At 40.9% G+C, this 13,081-nt stretch overlaps 1 protein-coding gene across 1 annotated transcript in view; it reads right to left on the bottom strand.

The window, feature by feature from the left end:
• Nucleotides 1–3,373: 3,373 nt before the first annotated feature.
• The window catches only part of LOC106811305 (gigaxonin-like), a 13,664-nt gene continuing 3,956 nt past the window's right edge, over nt 3,374–13,081 (bottom strand). Inside the window, exons 2-8 of the mRNA XM_014814879.1 lie at nt 9,051–9,252; nt 8,405–8,532; nt 8,102–8,195; nt 7,643–7,805; nt 5,292–5,421; nt 4,909–5,054; nt 3,374–4,675 (exon numbers count right to left, since the gene is read on the bottom strand). Coding sequence (XP_014670365.1) covers nt 3,870–4,675; nt 4,909–5,054; nt 5,292–5,421; nt 7,643–7,805; nt 8,102–8,195; nt 8,405–8,532; nt 9,051–9,252 — 1,669 coding nt within the window. The 3' untranslated portion in view covers nt 3,374–3,869. The remainder of the gene's footprint in view (nt 4,676–4,908; nt 5,055–5,291; nt 5,422–7,642; nt 7,806–8,101; nt 8,196–8,404; nt 8,533–9,050; nt 9,253–13,081) is intronic.

Raw genomic sequence — 13,081 nt, 5'->3', positions numbered from 1 at the left:
GCTGCAGCAATACTATCACTATAGTCACTTCAGCAGGCTACTCCCCCTCCATCATTCACCTGGGGTAGATTCATCAACGCGCGTACGCAAAACATTTTTCGTAAATCTTGTGTACGCAATCGACGTTGCGATTACAACACAGCTATTACTATACTATTAGTATACTATTACTATACTATATACTATTACAATACTATTAGTATATTTGCGTACGATTTCGCGTATGCAAGCCATGCCGTTTTAGTTGCAATTCATCAAGCTAAAATTTATGCAAACCTTTGCGTAACTTTACACGAGCTGACGAGGTGCCGTAAACCACTCGAAATTTCCGCAAGCGTTTCCAACATACCGCAGCATGCATTATTTTATTGAGAAAACATTATAAAATTACTACTCAACTAAAAATAAATAAATAATTACCATACTACACAGACAGGCGGCGCCTTTGACGCTTTTCTTTTCATCTTTTGTCACAGCTTGGCATTGTTTTCGTTATAAGCGAGTTCGTAGATAGCCGTGTACGTGCACACGCACGCACGCACGCACGCACGCACGCACGCACACACGCACGTGTACGTGCACACACGCACGCACGCACGCACGTGTACGTGCACACACGCACGCACGTACGCACGTGTACGTGCACACACGCACGCACACGCACGCACGTGTATGTGCACACACACACACGCACGCACGTGTACGTGCACACACATGCACGCACGCACGTGTACGTGCACACGCACGCACGCACGCACATGTACGTGCACACGCACGCACGCACGCACATGTACGTGCACACGCACGCACGCACGCACACGTGCACATGCACGCACGCACGCACGTATACGTGTCGCTGCTTTCATCGAGTGTTGAACCAACTTGAACGCAATTATCATACAAACGAAAATGAGGACAACGATCACATCCCCCATCACTCCTGTAGACAGAGCTAGAGCCATATGGTTTACATACAAGAGAGGCGTCAGTTTGGTTCCTATGGTATGTGTCGCACAGTGTGATTGGTTTATGCTAGGCACGCCCCTCAACAGCCAGCAGATACGATGGCGTAGTGGATTTAAACTGGAATTCATCAACATTTGCGTACGCAGGTGCTACGCTGCGTTGATGAATCGCACCTACGAGCTTTGCGTAATTACTTCGTAGAAACTTTGTGTACGCAATACACTTTACGCAACGTTGATGAATCAGGCCCCTGGGGCTCGTTTAAAGTGATTACGTCACCGTAAATAGTAAAAAAAAATATATAAGTGATTCTGTTCACTTTTATGGTTAAATTGCTGCATTATACTTCTTATTTTACTATATTGTTCGATGTGAACATACTCGTGACTCATACATAGCCCATAGCAAGCAATTAATGTTATGAACACTAATATCAAATCGTCCAGGTTTTTTGGATTTTTAGCTAGTTGAGAAACAACCTTATCAGGTAAGAATTTGACGATACGTTAGTTCTTACTTTTAATGTAAAAAATGGCAACACAAATTTTACAAATTTTACCATAGAAAATTCGTGACATAGTCACTTTAAAGCTACGCAAAGGTTTACGTAAATTTTAGCTTGATGAATCGCACCTAAAACGGCCTCGCTTGCGTACGCGAAATCGTACGCAAATTTACTAAATAGCTGTGTTGATGAATCTCAACTAAGCAACGTCGATTGCGTACACAAGATTTACGAAAAATATTTTGCGTACGCGCGTTGATGAATCTACACCCGGAGTAGATTCATCAACGCTTGTACGCAAAATATCCGCATTTGCGTACGCAGGTGCTACGCTGCGTTGATGAATCGCACATACGAGCTTTGCGTACGTACTTCGTAGAAACTCTGTGTACGCAATACACTTTACGCAACGTTGATGAATCTCGCCCGATCTAGCGATCTAGGGATCTAGGGATCTAGCGATCTAGGGGCGGATCTAGCTTTCAGGAGACGGGGGGGGGATATTTGAGTGAAGGCGTCCCGAATGCACGCGGTGCTAGGGTGGTCCTACTGGAAAATGTAGACAGATATTAATGAGATATCCGAGAATGCTACTAAGGGCAGACATAAACAACGGTCATTTAAGTTCTAACATCATATGGCAAAAGCTGAAGCATATACCATCTCGGCTGCCATCTGCCAGCTCGGCATCTCAAAAAAAAACTTCAATACACATGCTACATATTTACAGGTCGGTGATGCTGCTGGTGCGGAGGGATAAATGTACAACAAAATTTACAGCGTTATTCTCCAACTTTGCTGCACACAGGATATACTAGCAAGTAAGTTGGTTTGCCAAAATTCTTAGCCACCACAAACAATAGGAGAAGGAGGAGGCCTCCTCTTTCTGCTCGTCCTCCTCTCCCCACGCTTCTCTTCGTCCTCATGTTCTTCCTCTGCCTCCTCCCCCACCGTCACATTTCCTCCCCTCCTCTGTCTTCTGTGCCTCTGCCTCCTTCCTTCTGCTATAACTTATGCCTCTTTTCTTCTCCTCTACTGCTACCTGTTCACTCTCCGTGTCTACATCATTCCTCCTCATCTACTAAGTACCTCCTCCACCCTCTCCCCTCATCATCTACACACTCCTTTCCCTCCCTCTCTTCTCCTCCTTTATCTTTTCTCTATCTTCGCTACTGTTTTCTCCCCTCTTTACTATTTACCTCCTCCACCCTCTCCTCTCCCCTCCATTCTCCCTCCACCTCCTCCCTCTCTGTCACCTTCTTCTTCCACTACCACCTTCTTTTTGTCTGAGGTTGGCCGTTCCTCTGCATAACCTTATCATTAGAACGTTATAGTTTCCCGATAAAAATAGTATATTTGTTCTCTGACCAGCTGCAATGTGGTTTCGTTTTTATATTTTCCTTACTCTGCTTTATATACACTTGTATGTAAGCCGCTATGGTTCCCATATGGAGAGACGTGCGCACTATAGAATTTTACTAGCAGGAATTAATTGACCATGTCAGATGAGCTATAAATACGCGAGTTCAGGCTAGGCCATTATATTAATTACAAACAAATTATTTCCCTCACTAATATTAGATATCGAATATACACCCTATCACAGTGTCATGATAATGTTAATTATATATGCAAGAAATTGATAATACAAATCAATAAATGTTTATAAAAAAATACAACGTAAATAGTGAAATAAGTGTCAAACATAACTATGATATATATCAGAAGTAGATAATAGGGAATTCCTTTATTATCTACTTCTGATATATATATATATATATATATATATATATATATATTATATCATATGATACAATTCAGTAACCCAACAATATCTCATAATATATTATTGCCCATACTATAAACTTATAGCTATCATGAAGAACAACTTTCTTTGCTTTCAGTATTTCTAGTATTATAGACATTATGGCACCAGCACCTGTGGCAACAAGGGACAAGAGCTATAGTACTAGAGTAATGCTTTCAGATGCATTTTTCATTGAACAATCGTGGTTCGTTTACAATAAAATACTTAAATACATTAGCAAATATTTCAAAATAAGATTACACGTGAAAACATGTAGTTAAAAGCAAAGTTTTTACATTACATTAGCCTGCAGTATTTTCCTGGTCTTCACAACACAAACAAATGATACTACCACATGTGTAATCAATACTGTTGAATTTAGCTACTCAATCAAAGCTGATTGTTTTATTTGTATTGATGAAATTATCTCTTACAAGCTATGGCGCTTACCATACTATCACATTATTTCATATTACCATTTTCTACGCAGCGGAAACAAAAGCTAGACAGCAAGTGTACATAATTTCAGTCAAGCGCATCAATTTGATCACAACGTGCGTAATTTGTATCACGAATTGTGTCACACCTGACTCACAAGTTGAGCAGGGTATTTGGTACTTGCAGTGAGCAGACTGCTGCATGCATAGGCTGCGGTATAGGTGGCGCCACCATCAAGCTGTGCCAGGTAGCAGACGGCTGGTGGTACATGCGTAGGTAGTGGTTGCCGTGACCGAGATTTAGCTTCCCGGCCACAACCAGCCGGTCTCCAAGCATAGCCATGCCGAACACGTCCGACTTCTGCATCAGGCACATCTGTGAGCGACTGTCCATCTTCTGCCAACCATCACTGCTCAACACCTCAATATCACAGAGCTTCATGTGGCACTGGTGTGTCGTGCTGGGACAGTGCGGTCGCCAGCCGCCAATCACGTACACGCTGCTGCCACTGCCTGGAGCTGTCACCGCATGTGCATTGCAGCGGCGTTCCTTCAGGGCGGGCATCGGGGACCACGAGTCCGAACGTGGCTCGTACCTCTCCACCGACTCGTAGAACTTGCCATTGCTAAATCCGCCAATCATCAGAATGTTTTCATTGGTAACGGCGTAGGCAGCGCCGCTTCGTGGCACAGCGATCAGGCCCACCTCCTGCCAAGTATTCTTAAAGATGTTGAGAACTTCAATGTAAGGCACAGGATCGCCGCTGTGTGGGAATTCGCCACCCAAAACAAACAGCTCTTCTTTAATGGAAACCAGTCCACAGCGTACTCGTGGGTGCTTAACTGATGCCACTTCAATCCATTTGTTTTCGGTCGGGTCATACCGCTCCACAGCTAGGAGTGGTACATGAGCCATGTCGTTTCCATGTGTCATACCGCCCACTGCGTACATATACTTTCCTGAAAAGTGTACTAGCTATTTATTTTCACAAAACCGAGATATTTTCCAGTTCACGCACACTCAACATTCCAACCATTGCAGCAAAACTTTGTTATTTCCCGAAAACGTTCGGAGATTCGACCAAACTTGACTAATTTAAAATAGGCACTCAGATTAATGTTGTAAAGCAATATATAGAAGTGGTTACGATTCACTAAACAGTCTCCTTAGCAAGCACAACTCATATACCTACCTGCTTGGATGACACTGTGACCAAACCGAGGATGAAGCATGTCTGCCAGAGGAATCCAGGCTGCTCCCTCATTTCGACATGGATGAGCTGGCTTCAGACAGTACACGCTAGAAAGAAGCTGGTTCATCCTGTTCACAGACTCTTGACTGAAAGAAATAACATAAAAAACAGAATGAACATGTGAACGCAGTATACACATGTTCAGGAAAACAGTACATATACAAATCCTGACAGCACAGAGGTGGTTTATCTATTTGGTATCGTCAAGCGTGGGAGTGCCATTAATAACCAAATAATACAACTGATCCATTCACATTCGTTATCAGTATACGTGTTGTCTGCCCATTTCTGCTACAAGAATAACAATCAGCTACAGGTTGTACCTTTTCATTTTTCTGTAAGGCTCTGCACTGCCACCAGCAACAATGAACACTTGCTTTCCCTGACCTCGATTAAGGGACCGATTCACCTCTGTCTTCTGTATTTTCATGTGCTCCCACTTTATGAACAACTCTATAAAAACAAATTGTAACTATATACACGAGTAGGAACACACTTTTCATCACCATATTTCTTAGTCGCATAATGACATAGTGGTAGAAGAACAGTAACACAGTAACAGTTCACATATGAACTTAGAAAAACCATGCCAAATGCAATATGTGTAGAGCAGGATAATTATGGTGTACTGTGCAAGCAGTTACCAGCAAGTGGTAGTTGCCATGCAGCCTACATATGGGATTTATTATGTGAATGTATGTTTTAAAACTTATACATCACATAGCCACTTATAAACCGCTTATAATGAAAGTGTCAATGACACTATAGCTCACCGCATGTTTAACTATTTAACCTTGCTACCTAATTTGCATAATCTAGAAAAAATATGAAAACCCAAGTGATATGTTTTGGGGCCAGTCCTTATTCATTCACATACCAAAAATGAGCAAAATCCATTGAACCTGAACTGACTTATGGCCATTTCCATTTTTGCCAAAAAGTGGGTGTGGCTCAAAAGTAGGTCGACTGGCGTTCAAATCTCTCCCATAGGAGTAACAACTGTATGCAATTTGAAACATGTGAGTCAAACTGTTCTTGAGTTATCGTTGACCGTAGGCAGACACTGAAATGCATAGTGAAATTGCCAAAATCTACATAATTTGCATAATAAAAAAAAAAATCAAAACCCCTGTGATATGTTTTGGGGCCAGTCATTATTCATTCACATACCAAAAATGAGCAAAATCCGTTGAACCTGAACTGACATGGCCATTTCCATTTTTGGCAAAAAGTGGGCGTGGCTCGAAAGTAGGTCAACTGGCGTGCTCCAATATAGGACGTTCACATCTCTCCCATAGGAGTAACAACTGTATGCAATTTGAAACAATTGGGTCAAACGGTTCTCAAGTTATCGTTGACCGTAGCCAAATAATATATCAGATCACAATAATATATGATGAATAAATGAAGAGTATATCTATAGCTGAGCCTAGCAAGGTGATTATTGCTGGGTATCAGAACAGGACAGTCGACCATAAATTGCATATTTCACATCTCAAAAAGTGAAGCATATTGTGGGATAAAACCAGTCTTCGACGTTAGGCGGTGGACCGTGGTCCGAGACCACCAAAATCTCTCTCGGTCCAGTAAATTTTGCTGGCTTGGTGGACCGAAGGTCCAGTGTTTAGAAATTTTATTCGTGAAGACTGTAAAAGTATGGTAGTAATTGCTACTAAAGTTTGTATACAAAAATTTAACATCCAATAATAACACTGCATACATCTGACAAATTAAAATTTTGATGTAATGTAAAAACGGTTGTCAAAGGTACACAGCCTATATTATTGCACTGTGACAGGCTTTGCTTTTTGACAGTCATTTGCTATGACTTGCCTATTATATGAAATGGGGTTACCGGTCATGTACAGCCAAACTGTGAAATTGGCCTTTTGAGTTATGATAAAATTGTAACTGCTGAGTCATTATCACACATGTTATTAGAGGCAGTGTAAAATGAAACCAGTCTGGGATTATATAGCTTACATATCTAAATTTCATTATTTTACTAATCAGGGCGCGAAATTAGCACCGGCCCACCGGCATATGCCGGTAAATGATTTGGAGGGCCAGTAACATTGGCAAAACACCGGTCCGCCAAGCCGGTGGTTTGAGCCGTTTTAGTGAGTACCTACATATTTATTTATAGAATTAATGAGCAAATAGCCTACAGTACTGTTTTACCTGAAGGACATCACCCCATAATTTATCAACATTTTACAAATTTTAAATCAAGAATGCAAGCGTGAAACATGACATTGACAAAAACACTTCGGACATCATTCAGGATCTGCATTATAGTCGGTTCAACAGCTACTACGCAATGCCACACTACAACATTTTTCGGACAAGCAAGAGTCAGTGAAACAGTCTTATCTTTATTTTTGAAAAAACATTGTGAGCGCTGGTAAATTATGGTGATGGTGGGCAAAAAACTGCGGTTACCAGCCCTCTGTGCCGGTGCAAAAAAACCTGAATTTCATGCCCTGCTAATTGTGTATTGATGTTACTGACGAAGGGTGTCTTTCGTCACTCTTTTTAGTTGGCACGGTGCGCAACCTAGGAACACGCATAATAACACTACTACTCTGACTGATTAGTTGAACAGCATACAAAAATGTAATGTAAAATGGGCCAAAGATAACTAGTTATTTTTGAGGACTGCAAACTAGAACACCTTTGAATGCTGCATTCTTGTTAGTCAGCTTCACAAGAGGTTCGCTAAGAACCATGCTTGGGCATAGGTGACAAAGTCTAAGACAGGTGGCCATTAACTCTTCCAGGTGTGTTTGTCGCTCATCCATATGTTTTACCCACTGCAATGTTGCATTCCATACTTCCTGCAATTCAAAAATATATTAGTGTTAATTTAACAGGGTCTTCACAAAATTGGTTTAAAAGCATTGCCATACTACCATTTAAAATTGATTTTTTGCAATATCTCTTCCTAACCACAGCAGAGCCAAGCATAAAGAGCCATAATATTATAACAAATTAACAAAACTACATATTTTATTACTACAGCAACTATACACAATGGTGCACATAGTAGGTTCACACGTTGTCTGATGATGTAAATGTATATCAGCTAATCACAAAATGTCAATGATTCATTACTGTTAACTTGTGATTTTACCTGCTCAGTACTGACCGCCAGAGTATCTCTCTTCAGTAGCTGGGCAAGTTGTTCAAATGTCAGTGTTAGGAACTCTTCACCATGCCACACTTGGCTGAAGACATCAAGCATAATATGCACTAGCCTCACACCATGCCACCTAGTATCTGGCTACAGAAACCACAGTCAATACTAGATTTGCACTGTGAGGTGTAACCATTAGCATATCTATGCAATATAACTGTATAGATATGTCCATAAAATAACAAATAAACCAAGAAATGCTTGCTTTAGGTAAGTTTTAATATTTTTGGAAATACATACCTGAAATTCATATGAATAAACTGCTCTGCCACATGGTGAGTCCAGGGGCAGGAGAACTGCTCCGTAAATGCCCAGATGCCTATGCAGTTTTGCAAGTTTATATTTTGTTCCAGAAAGTCACCACATATCTGTAAAACAAGTTTTGAACTTGGCTGAGGTAACATGATTTACACATTTGTTGTTGGTTCTCCATACATTTTTCATTATGCAGCTGTAAACCACAACAGGTTAATTTAAAATACTCCACCTGCTCCAATGCTGAATAAGTTATGTACTCAATGTTGGAAATAGTGGTGATCCTGTTGTCCCAGACAACCAAAAATCATGCAGGACAACCAACATCTTCCAGGTGGTTGTCCTGTGGACATTCAGTATTTTCATGTTGCACCGCTGACGGCCGTAATTTTTGAATATTTTTGTTGGTCAACCGAACATCTGGTTAATTTCATTTTCACTATCCTCTCCAATCCTAAAAAATACCTGTGCAAAAGGCAGTTGTATAGACCCCTCAAACAAAGTTAATAGTATTTCATTCAGGACAACCACATATTGTTGAGGACAACCACTTTCTTCCATCAGTTTGTCCTCTGTCCAGACAACCTGATTTTTTTTCTTATTTCCAATGCTGGTACTGTGTTGACTGTACCTGTTTTAGTTCTTCAATAAGAAAAATATCAGCAGCTTGTAAAATGTCTTGCACATTTTCAACATTCAGCTCAATTTCTGCAGTGTAAATGTAGTCCAGGATATGCTCAAATGTGCAGCAAGATAGCTCCTTCACTTCAACTTCAGCAGCCCTTTGAGCTATTGCTGAACCAGTATCTTCTTGGCTATATGCATATAGCAACCTGCAAAATATGCATACAACCATGAGCAAATTCAATAAACCAGTATATTATTCTTTTAGTTAGATAATACAATGGAACCACAGTGACAGTGTAGTGTGAAGTGTGTGTGTTTTGACAACACTTTTATGTCGGACAAAAATGACTAACTATTATGTTACATGGGATTTATGGAAGGCAACAGAAGCACATCATGTAGGGTAGTGATAACAGTGAGATGAATTTCACAGAATTTGCAGGGGCACCACAGCAAATAGGGAGGGCATATGCAATCAGTGCTCTTGTGAAATTTGCAACCTGCTTTAGGAAATTACATTTGCAAATCATTTGCTGTTGGTGACCTAATTTGGCTTACTAATTTGTGGTTAAGCTCAAAATTCTCATAAATCAGCTACTTTAGAAAATTAATATATTATAGGCCTATAATCCACCGAATGAAAACTACAATTACGACACAACAAGTATTTTGTTAGCCAAAATATTGTTCAATATTTTTATGTACAAAATATTTTTCATAAAACATCCAAAACATACAATTCACGTGTTTTTACAATAAAAACTAGTGCTGCCTATATGTGCACATGTGACCACCTGGCTTCTCTTCTCGTAGCTGGCTACTCTCGCGCTGTACTGCATGGTATATTGTGTACTCGGTATACATTTTACTAGATTAAATCCACGAATGCATACACGAAAAATATGCATAAACGAATGCATATATACGAAAAATGCATACAAAACAAAAATTCACCTCCATCTATGAGCTTGCGCACAGTGGCATGCATGGAGTGGGATTGCAGATGTATGTGGATGTGCATTGGGATGTGCATGCGGATATGTGTGTGTGGACTGCAGATGTGTGATGGAGTGTGTGGCAGATGTGTGATGGAGTGTGTGGCAGATGTGTGATGGAGTGTGTGACATATGTGTGATGGAGTGTGTGGCAGATGTGCATTTGAACAGTATTTACATAGAATTATTAGTACATAAACATCATTACCAATAAAATATTAGGAATGTGGTAGTACAATATTTTTACATTGGCGAAACTAAATGCTGTCTTGCGGATAGGTTTGCTAAACATCTCAGATCCATTCGCCTTAGTTTGCATGGTTTCCCTGTTGCTGATCATTTCAACCAGCCGGCTCACAGTATTAATGACGTGCGTGTTTGCAGCTGCCAACCGAGAACATATTACAATAGCTCACGTCGACACATGACTGAGCGGAAATTACAGTAATTCTGAGAGTTGGTTGTTTGAAGCCAGGTGCTATGAATGTCAAGTTCAATTACATGTGATTTACATTGCTCGTTTTTATAACTGGGCAAATATATGCCACTAATTTGTATGTGTTTGTTAAATTGTGTATAAATATATATATATATATATATATATATATATATATATACACGTGTTTATAATATATTATATTATTACATTGCCACATTTCTGTATCCTTTTTGGTTATATTTATTTTATGGCTTTCACATTTTTTCTTCTATTTGTCTTCATGGTTAACGAGCATAGTTTGAATTATTCTGTTTTCATCATATTATAACACATTGCATTTTTGTTTTATGTTAACCGGTATAAAGCCTAATAATAATGCCAGTTAATGCCTGAGGAAGAGATATAATTCTCGAAAGCTCGCGTATTAAAATTTTAACACCCTACTCCTATTTTTACCATTTGTTTTTTTTATATACATGGGTGTTCGTGTGTTTTTACTACTAATTTATATTATGCAGAATGTGTTAGGCGGCGAGTCGAGCTCTCCGACCAGCAGGCAGGTCCTCTAAGCCCACGAGCCGAGCTGGCCTACCTCCAGGCAGGTGATCTCGACACACGGATTGAGTTTGCCGGCGAGGCAATTTGTGGGTCCGTAGTCAAATACTCGCCGGCAAACTAGACCCGTGTGTCGAGATTATCCACCTGGGGGTCGGCTAGTCCGAGTTTCCTCTGACCAATGCCAACACCGACGATTTTGGTGGATTTGGTGTGGGTTGGGTCGGGTGAGGTAAGTTCAGGTAACCCACACAAAATCCACCAAAATCGTCCGTGTGGGCTGCGGGCATTGGTCAGAGAAAACCCGAACTAGCGGTCGGCCAGCTCGGCCTTGTTGGGTTACGTTCTGTTTCTGTAATCATATAATATTAGACTACAGCCCTAGCCGGGCCAGTACGACCGTTTCAGGTCAAGCCACGTTGTGAGAAGCAAGAAGACAACTTGTGGCTACTACTACTAATAGTAGTACCGACCCACCTAGCTCTAGTACTATAGCCCGTGTACAGTTGCCGCAGGGCTATAGGCCTAGAACATAATTCTACTACGAATGCTAGGAACCAACTTATTCACGGTCACTCGCGGCTATAAAACGTGTGGTAGGCAATTAATGCCTCTTATCCCAAGTGAAAATGTCTCAAGTTATATCAGCTACTAAAATTTAACCTCTAACTATGAGTATCGTTGAAATGGTCTGCTTGCGGTATTTCTTGTGAACGAACATTCGATTTACAAACTTCAAACCGCCATTTTTGGTGGCGCTGCAGCAGCGCCAGTCAGCAGGTTGGTCCCTAGCATTCGTAATAGAATATTCTAGGCCTATAGCCCTGCGGCAACTGTAACTACTAACTGTAAGTGGAAGTATAAGCAGGCTATAGTATACTGTATAGTACTACTAGTACTAGTACTAGAGCTACTACCCACCTAATAGCAGGTAGGAAAGCGTGCTGCCTAAATTCGCTCGATGCTCGCTTCATTTGACACTTTCACAGCACGAATACACATCCAACAGCTTCAATCTTTGTTTCTCCTTCAACAACAGTGCTCACTTGTTATAAAAACATAATGTCTCTGTTCGTAACCGAGCTGTGTCATGCGAAATCACACAAAGGCTGACGAAATTCTCGCGTTCGCGAACCTTGCCCAGTAATGGAAATGGCTGTCAGAATCAGGAAACACCTACCGGCGCTCTTCGTGACCTCAATCTTGCGCCGCAACGCTGCAACGTTTTTGCAACGTTCCAATGGCGAGGCTCGTACGGGAGTTGGAAAGCAGTGCGCCGCCTGCGCGCCGCCTATAGCCCATAGACTGGCACTCGCTTCCACCTCTCGGCTTAGCTTAGTCACTCGATGGGTAATCGAGGTGGGAGCGAGTCCCAGTCTATATAGCCTTTGTCCTTGCAGCCATTTCCATTACTGGGCAAAGTTCGCGAACGCGAAAATTTCTTCGATTTCTTCGAAAAATTCGCGAACGCGTCTTTCTGTGATTTCGCGTGACACAGCTCGGTTAGTGACGAAGATACACAAATATAAGAATGGGGTGTCAAGTAGGTTTAGAAAACACCGAGGTAACTAAGTTTCTACAAGAGATAATAGCACATGTCAGAAAAAAGGAAATTCTATCAAGATGATGTATGAGTATCGTATATATTGAGACCAGGGGTGGAAAGATGTGACAATGGAGATAAAATTCTTGCAATTCAGAAAGTTTCATAGATCGGCTCCACAAACACATCAATATACCGAAGATAAAGGCTTGGTTGGGTCCAGTGAAGAGCGAACATTTTGATTTCAATGTAGGCCAGAACAAAATAGACACGCATAGCTAGGACGCGCATCTTCGTACATAGCGACGCCATTAATTGAGAATAAAAATGTCCAATTGAAGAGTAAAACACGCTTGGTTAAAACTAGTTCGGTAACCGTATCATGGTATCAGTATTCGAAAATTATTAAAGGCTTGTCTAAAAAAATTACCGTAAAGCGTATTAAACGCCTGATTATTAGGTATCACAGTGTATAGAGATTTATGTCCAGTGTGAATATGATT

Source organism: Priapulus caudatus, unplaced genomic scaffold (assembly GCF_000485595.1).
Source record: "Priapulus caudatus unplaced genomic scaffold, Priapulus_caudatus-5.0.1 Scaffold526, whole genome shotgun sequence".
Classification (NCBI taxonomy): Eukaryota; Metazoa; Priapulida; class Priapulimorpha; order Priapulimorphida; family Priapulidae; genus Priapulus; species Priapulus caudatus.
This window is presented reverse-complemented; position numbering and strand designations above follow the sequence as displayed.